This window comes from Lytechinus variegatus, chromosome 4, assembly GCF_018143015.1.
Source record: "Lytechinus variegatus isolate NC3 chromosome 4, Lvar_3.0, whole genome shotgun sequence".
Taxonomy (NCBI): domain Eukaryota; kingdom Metazoa; phylum Echinodermata; class Echinoidea; order Temnopleuroida; family Toxopneustidae; genus Lytechinus; species Lytechinus variegatus.
Window position 1 is genome coordinate 12273149 of NC_054743.1, and position 8336 is coordinate 12281484.

The following is an 8336-nucleotide window of genomic DNA, read 5'->3' on the forward strand; positions in this document are numbered from 1 at the left end:
TTTGTTTTGTACACAAATTTTCAGATTTTCCTCATTTTCTGTCAAATTGCATCTTGCTTCCTTCAGAGCACAACATATGTCATGGGAAAATATAATCCACACCATGTATGTCAAGGTCAGGAGATAATATGAAGTATGTAAAATAAAGGGGAAATCTGAAAATATGTGTACCACAAAAAGTGGAGATCAGAGCTACCAAGTCTCACGCATTATGCGTGAGACTCAAGCATTTTGGACTCTTGTTCATCATCTCAAATCTCTTGTCTCACGCAACTATCACAGCCTATCCCCATATACATTGTACACCGTGATGTCTGTGATCTTACTCAGATTCACAGAAAATCCACGCATAGCTGGTCTTTGAACTTGGCATCTCTGGGAGAGTTGTCCACAAAATCAGCCATTTTGAAGCACGTTTGCCAATTTGAGGATCCACATATATAGTAAGTACAACAAGACTTTTTAATCATCCATAACTTGCTTATTTCATAACCGATTTTGATTAAACTTTTTTTAATTGTTCCTCTCATTTTACTCTTTCCAATAAGATTGCTTCTCTTCTTGGGTTTTGGTTTCCTTTATTAAGTCTATGAAATAGTCCCAAGATATCTGCAATTGGTTGATTGTCAAGAGTAGAATTTTTGTATTTTTGTAATATTGATGAATTTCTATATATTGAGAATAAAAAATGTAATTATTTAATCTATGTGTAGAATGCTCTTTTATGAGAGTGAAATACTATCGGGGGCCGGGCGGGGGACGTGGGAGAGAGAGGGGGAATAAAGAGACTGGATGAAACATGTAAGATAGGGGGAAAATTCCGCGCGAAGTTTAGATGAATGCTGTGATCCATTGATAATAACTTTTTATTAGAAAAAAAAGTCTTCAAGCTGCGTCATCATATGATCAAAACTTTGGATGCGATTGCAAATTTGCTATAAATAGACCTTGACGAGACGGCCGCCACGGCGCCACCGGTCGCCTGTAAATGTACGAACTTCTACTACCGTACCTATACCGGCCGTATATAGAGATCAGTGACCGTATACGGTAATTTGCGCTTTTGCTGGTGATTATTGTGTACAAAAATTGTGAGAGTTCGAGTAAAAATGGACAAGTTGAAGAAAGTATTACGAGGAGAAGAAGAGGAGCAAGATGAACAAAGCATAATAACAGACGTGAGTATATGCCGCAGTATAAGTTACATTAAGTCATTTTTATGTAGAAAAAAAATGTGATATAATGATTGGCACGGACCGGACCTCTACGTGGAAATGTTGGCTGGCTGTAGTCCCATGCACTTCGATTCCTGAAAGGAAACCACCCTTTGCAGCAACTTCACACTAATAAAACATCCTTAAATTTTAAAGTATACTTATTGCAACAAAGTACATCAGCATATTTTTTTTTATTATAATCAGTCTATAATTTAGGGTCATATTTTATAACATTGGGTGGTCTTTTCTTCTTCACAAGATTTAAAAAATTGTATTTTTGCCTTGGCTTTGACTTTTTTGTTTTGAAATTTTTCTATTTTTAACCGTGTAAGTTTGAAACAATATAATATTCTAAGTTAAACTGTGTGTGCCACAACTGGGCGTTGTGGTGTGCGCCTGTAATCCAAGCTGTGGGGAAGTTACAAATTGATGCAGAGGGTCGAGGTTCGAGCCCTGGTCACGTCTTTCGGATGGTGACGTTAAAGGTCGGTCCCACTCCCAGATGTGAATAATCATTTCTGATTGATACACGTCTGACAAAACTCAAACACACACACGCTGTGAGACCCTATCAGTATTGCCTTTTGCAGGAGTAGATCTGACGTTAGATCTACCCCCTTTCAGAGATGCCAAGTTCAAAGACCAGCTATGCGTGAGATTTTCTGTAAATCTGAGTGAGATCACAGTGACAGACATTGTGCACAATGATCAATATGGGGATAGCCTAGGCTGTGATAGTTGCGTGAGACAGAGATTAGAGGGGATGAACAAGAGTAAAAAATGCTTAAGTCTCACGCATAATGTGTGAGACTTGGGAGCTCTGCCCTTTAAGAACTTAGCGAACCAGATCAGAGATAATATATTGTAATGAACTGATTCAATAGCTTTTTTTTTTCTAATGGGGAAGTTCACATTGAGGATGAGGAATAGTTTGTTGCAAATAGACCAGAAATATTTTTTAAAAAGATCGGTGAAAGTTTGAGGAATATCCATCAAAGATTAAGAAAGTTATCAGAATAATAAGTCTGTGGTTTATGATGATACAAGCAGCTGCCCATTTGTTATGTAATGTGAAATGCACAAATTTCAATTTTATAATGATTCATGATGATTGAGTTATTCTTTTAGCAGTGAGTGTGAAATTAATTTTCTGTTAAAGGATAAGTCCACCCCAACAAAGAGTTGATTTGGATAAAAAGATAATCTATCAAGCACAACACTGAAAATTTAATCAAAATCGGATGTAAAAAGAAGACATTTTTTAGGTATCGCTTAATTTCACAAAACAATTTTATGCACCTCCTGGGCGGTATGCAAATGGGGGACTGATGCTGTGACCCAGTCATTGTTTCATTGTATTTTATTATATGAAATATTCTAATTTTCACATGAAAAAAGTTTTATTCCTCCCGAACATGTGGTTTTACCATTGTTTTAACACTTAATGATACAGTCCGTATTGTCCACAAAAAAAATGAAATATCGTACAATTCAAACATTGAAAAACAAAAGAAATAATGAGTGGTGGACATCATTAACTTTCTAATTTGCGTATTACTGATTTACAAATGCATATAAGTGTTATTGCAAAATAAGCAAAATTTAATATGTCATAACTTTCTTATTTTATATCCGATTTTGACGAAATTTTCAGCGTTATGCTTGTTTGATTTTTCTCTTTTTGATAAAAATCAACATTTTTCTGGGCTGGACTTGGCCTTTAACAAACTGAAGTGACATTAAAATAAAATTTTAATATTTTTGAGAAAATGCCATTTTATTGTTTTTTACAACATGTTGTAGATCTATGGGGAAACTGCTCGAGTATGACATCACAAATCAAAAAAATTAAAACTATAATAACTTTTTAATCTTGGATGGATTTTCCTCAAAACTTCACCAACATTTGTTATTACACCTGCTATTTTTACAATAAACTTTTTGTCTCCTTTTCAAGGAGATTTAGGAGATTTCTTTTTAAATGAATGCTCTCCATTCAATTATTCTCTTTTTAATTTTTTATGTTTCCAGGTATACAATGCATCTTCATTAAGCTGGTCAACACGTATTAAGGGATTCATTGCCTGTTTTGTCATAGGCTGTGCACTCTCCATATTGGTAAGATTTCTCATTTTGGCATAGCACTTTTCCTCTGATGAAAAAAACTGAAACTTTCACCAGCCATTAAAATTTGCAACATTAAAACTAGGGAAACTTATGATTTGATAGATATATCTACTATGTGGAATAATAATGTGGAAATAATGTAAAAAGGATTTGCATATTTGTGCTGATTAAACGCGTATGATCAAAGTCTGTATGAATTGTTATTTTCTTCTTTTTCTATATAGGGTTCCTTCCTTCTCTTCATTCCTTCAAGTCACAATCTTCGTTCATTTGCCATTCTTTATTGCTTCGGCACTGTAATAGCTCTCTCTGGGTAAGTGGTAGAAAATTCAGTCAAGTAACTATATGTTCTTGTAGAAAGTCTATAATATATTGAATATTAATAAGTTTGAATCCTCTGCTTGTATTATTTCAAGAGGTGCTATCAATGGGCATGATTGAATGAATGGGGTAGTGGAGAACATGCGGTTTTATAGACTCTATAGAGTGCTTCCGAGTGGCGTAGAATGGCCTGGTCATGTTGAACATTGCGTTGTTGTGTTCTTGTTTGTTGCTAGATAAGAATGGTTTTGTCTTCCTGTCTTAGTGATGCTCGCAATCATAGGAGTTCATCATTATGGCAAGTTTTTGGAACTTACATTGGTAATTTGATTCCTTCTACATAATATGTAATAGAGTGATAACTTGAATGAAATATTAAATCTGTTATGAGACAAAGGCCTGCACGTAAAGATGCTCCATGGTATTCACTTTCTATTGTTTGTATGTTCTTTCTGCAGGACCCTGTTTCTAATGGGACCCATTAACCAGCTCAAGAATATGTTCAAGGAGAAGAGGATCATAGCAACTTTGATAATGCTCCTAATGATTGCATTGACACTCATGGCTGCATGTTGGGTTAGTAAAGTGTAGTGAGTGATGATGAGGAGGAGGAGGATTAGAGAAAGTAGTAAAATTGATAAAAATGGTGGTGTTGGTGATGATGGTGGTGATGATGAAGATGATGAAAGTGTTGATGATGATGATAATGATGATGGTGGTGATGGTGATGATGATGAAGATGATGATAGTGTTGGTGATGATGATGATGATGAGGATAGTGATGATGATGGTGACGATGATGGTGACGATGATGATTATGATGATGATGAAGATGATAGTGTTGATGATGATGATGATAGTGATGGTGATGATGGTGGTGACGATGATGGTGGTGATGTTGATGATGGTTGTGATGATGATGATGATGATGTTTTGTACAATTAGTGGTGATGGTCAACGATGTTAAAAGTTGGTGATTCTGGTGATCTTGATCATGGTGGACATTGTTATATTGTTTATGTGGCTGTTAGAAATAATGCATCAGACCTCATTATATCCAATCACTGTATAAAATGACTAAACTAGTATTTAGAGGAAGAGCAAATTGCCAATTAGACTAGTACATGTAAAGAATTACAAAAAGTAGTTTTCATTATTTATGTCTGAGAAAAGAAATATGGTTGGAAGATTCACATGCCATCATAATGCAGCTATGTGCTGAATAGTTGACATTGATAAGTACTAATTTTAAAAGGACACTGAAAGTTGACTACAAGTGTTTTGAATATTAGTAAACGATTAATTATATAATAGTGTTTAGTTTGATAATAAATCCACAATCTCTTGTCTTTCTCTTTTGCAGTGGCAAATCACCATTCTGGCAATCCTCTTCTGCTTTTTACAATTTCTTGCATCATTATGGTACGTATTAAGAAGTTTTGTAATCAGCCTATTTTACACACCACATTAACAAGCTTTCGATTGTCTGTGACTGCAATGTATTCCTAGTTCACCGGAAGTGGTGCCACTGCTCGTTCAGTATCACGTTTGCACATTGATGAAAACAGTTTCGATTTAAGTTGACGTACCCGTACCAGGCCACAGCATATACCAGCGTGATAGCGAGCGGGCCGTGGGCCAATGCTCGGCCGGAGAATCAGGCGTAGCATCACGCTACGAACCAGTGGGGCGACTGTGGGTGCAACATTTACACTTTTGCGCAAAAAGTCATAAAAACACAGTTGTTTGGAAATAGAACATCAATTACCTATCAGATATGTAGTGTCTGAAAACAGGACACACTAAATGTAATGGAAAAGCTGCTAACAAGCAGTAATTTTCAGTTTACCAGCCCTTCTGAATCAACGAAACTCGATTGTTGATGCAGCTTCATTCATTTTTGCTAAGCTTGGATGATGTCATCATGTACGAACTAGCGCTCGTTCGAGCACTATGACACTGAACGTCAAAACAACCCTCAAATACGAGTCACAGATTTGGGCAGTGAACGAGAAGGCTCGTTACAGATTACTTTGCGCATGCGCAGCGCTCCCAAAATTCCCTAATCTCGTACGTCCACATGGGTCGTCACAGAAAACGAAAGGTCTCTAATATATTTGTTAGAACTCGAAAAATGGTATTAATTATTTACTTGAGTTGTCTTGGTTTTGTCCATTCACCTTTAACATCTCCATTCCATTCAATAGAAAAGTTTGTAAAGATATGTAAATAAACTTAGCCATATTGCCATCTTTAGTTCACTAATGACTACCCACTGTCCTTGACTAATTGGATTTATTTTCATGTGCACTCATGTTAACCAAATGTAGTGAGGCACCAGCTAACATATTAACATAACACTGCATGGGCATGTACATGTAGTAGTCAATATTTGAATTGTATTTTGGATTAATATCTTAGAAGGTATTATTAATCAAACATAATTTTTCAGTACTTAGATTAAATTGTACAATGAACTGGTTTATAGGAGAGTGTGAAATTAGCGGAACATTTCTCTCAAGGAAAGTGGTCTTAATATGCAGCCCAAATCCCCTGAATGGGACCTTTGCATAGAAGGTCTCTCTTTGAAATTTAAACATGTATTTGCTCTTTCTTTGACTCAAAACCCAGTCATTGATCAAAGATTTAATCAGAGTCTTTGCCTGCCACTTACTGTACATGTAGTATAACAGAGAGTGTGGTTAATAGATAAATACCAGTAACTTGCTTTCATTAGGGGTAATGAAGAATTAGTTTGATACTAAAAAAAATAGTGTATTCTAAAGAAAAAAAACAAAAAGGCTAAGTTTGAAATATGTGTATTTCATAATACCAAATACTTGCACTGAGCTCAAAGGTTATCAGAACGTGATTTAACAAACTTATTTTGTCCCATTTAATTTTTTCCTGTGGTTATTTGAATGGAATGATGATCTATCAAGTTTGTGTGAAGGAATAGATAAATTTGCCCTGAAATAGTATTTCCTCATCATCATCTGCTGTAATCTTCAAAGTGCTCTGCAGCCTATCTCGAAGATGAAGATGATTTTGTAGCATATCCACATAAAAGAAAAGAAAAGAGTTCTAATGTGTATGTGCGTGTACACAGTATCAGTCTATTTCATTCGTCGTGATGCCAAGCCTTTTAAAATCTTTTTATTTGCATATCTTGTTAAGTACTACAATCAAGTTTTTATACAATTTTTGATGGCTATTCGGTATGATGCAGAACATCTAATTTTATAGTCCGTATTTCTTACTCCCGATGCCCAACCATTTTTGTTCATTGTCATTTACCACACAGGTATTCCATATCATACATCCCATATGCAAGAGATGCGGTGAAGAAATGCTGTGAGGGATGCTTTGCGTAGGTCCAACACAATCGGTATGAGCCACACATGTCAGGAACCTGCAATATGTTTTTTCTCCTGCTTTCATCTTTATAAAGAGTATGTTTTCTGCATTTTTTTTCTTCTATCACACCACAAATGCAAGATTAAAAAAGGGCATGAAAAGGATGTCCAAGGTGAATGAGAGGGCCATCCAAAGCCGTGGCCTTAGAGGGCCTTGGATTAATATTTGCCCAGGGGGCCGTTTCATAAACCTGTTCGTAAGTTGAGAGTGACTTTAAGAAAGACTGGTGATCCTTTCTTGTTGGAAATGATATTCACCATTAAATGTTCATTGGTGATTATTTAGCGCATGAGAACAGTTCACCAGTCATTCTTAATGTCGCCCTTATCTTATGAACAGCTTTGTGAAACACCCACCTGGAGTAATTGTGGCTTGTATTATCATACACTTAGTTAAAAGAGATTTATATCAACCTTGCCACCTTCTGCATATATTTCTTTTCATGAAAGCTAAAGTTAGGTTTTTGGCAGACCATGTACAGAAGTACCCGTTATCATATCTTTATATTTCTTTACACCTCCTGGTATCATGAAAATAAATTTGGGGGGGTGTTTCACAAAGATTTCAGTATGCCTTAGAGTCGGTCGCACTTATATGCCTAGCTGCGGTGCGGTTTAAAATCATTACGGCATTGGTCAGATCATGCCAAGAGGACGCGCACTACTGTGTAATCAATAAGATTGTGCATTACATATCATGTATGCGTTGGCATTAATGTGCGACTCTTCAGTCATACTTTAAATCTTTGTGAAACAACTCTCCCAATCTTTTATGGGAGGCGAGATTGATTAAGGCATGGTTGACTACAAATGTGAATTTGTTTTGTCAGATCACAGTATTACTAATAGAACATCCTCATGTAGTTTCCTCAAAGATCTGATCAAGTGTAACCCTTTCATACATGAAATATAATTCTAATTTATTCTGTGTACATGAGTAGCTGCATGAAGCAATCGATGTAATGGCTAATTTGATTTTCTATATGAGATGAGTCATGCCTTGTTGCCTCTGCCTTTCATTCACAAGCATTAGCCTTCATTTGTCCAAATGCTATTTATACATGTATATTATTGTACAGAAATGCACTATTTAGAATAGAGATCTATTACATTGAATAACCTTTTCTAGCAAATCTTATGATATTCATAATTTTTTTCTTTTCATATTTTTTTTGTATCAGAGGAATTATATCACATCTTAGTTTTTATTCATTTTAGATTTATCTTCACTTTGATTTACTCCTGTTTTAAATCT

General features: G+C 35.6%; 1 protein-coding gene across 1 annotated transcript; it reads left to right on the top strand.

Annotated features, from left to right (window-relative positions):
* The first annotated feature begins 1057 nt into the window (after positions 1-1057).
* On the top strand, positions 1058-7319 carry LOC121412555 (vesicle transport protein SFT2B-like). Its single transcript, XM_041605345.1, has 6 exons — positions 1058-1178; positions 3249-3335; positions 3569-3657; positions 4124-4241; positions 5029-5087; positions 6970-7319. Exons 1-6 carry the CDS (start codon positions 1110-1112, stop codon positions 7037-7039), a joined length of 492 nt encoding a protein of 163 aa, XP_041461279.1. The 5' UTR covers positions 1058-1109; the 3' UTR covers positions 7040-7319.
* Positions 7320-8336: the final 1017 nt, after the last annotated feature.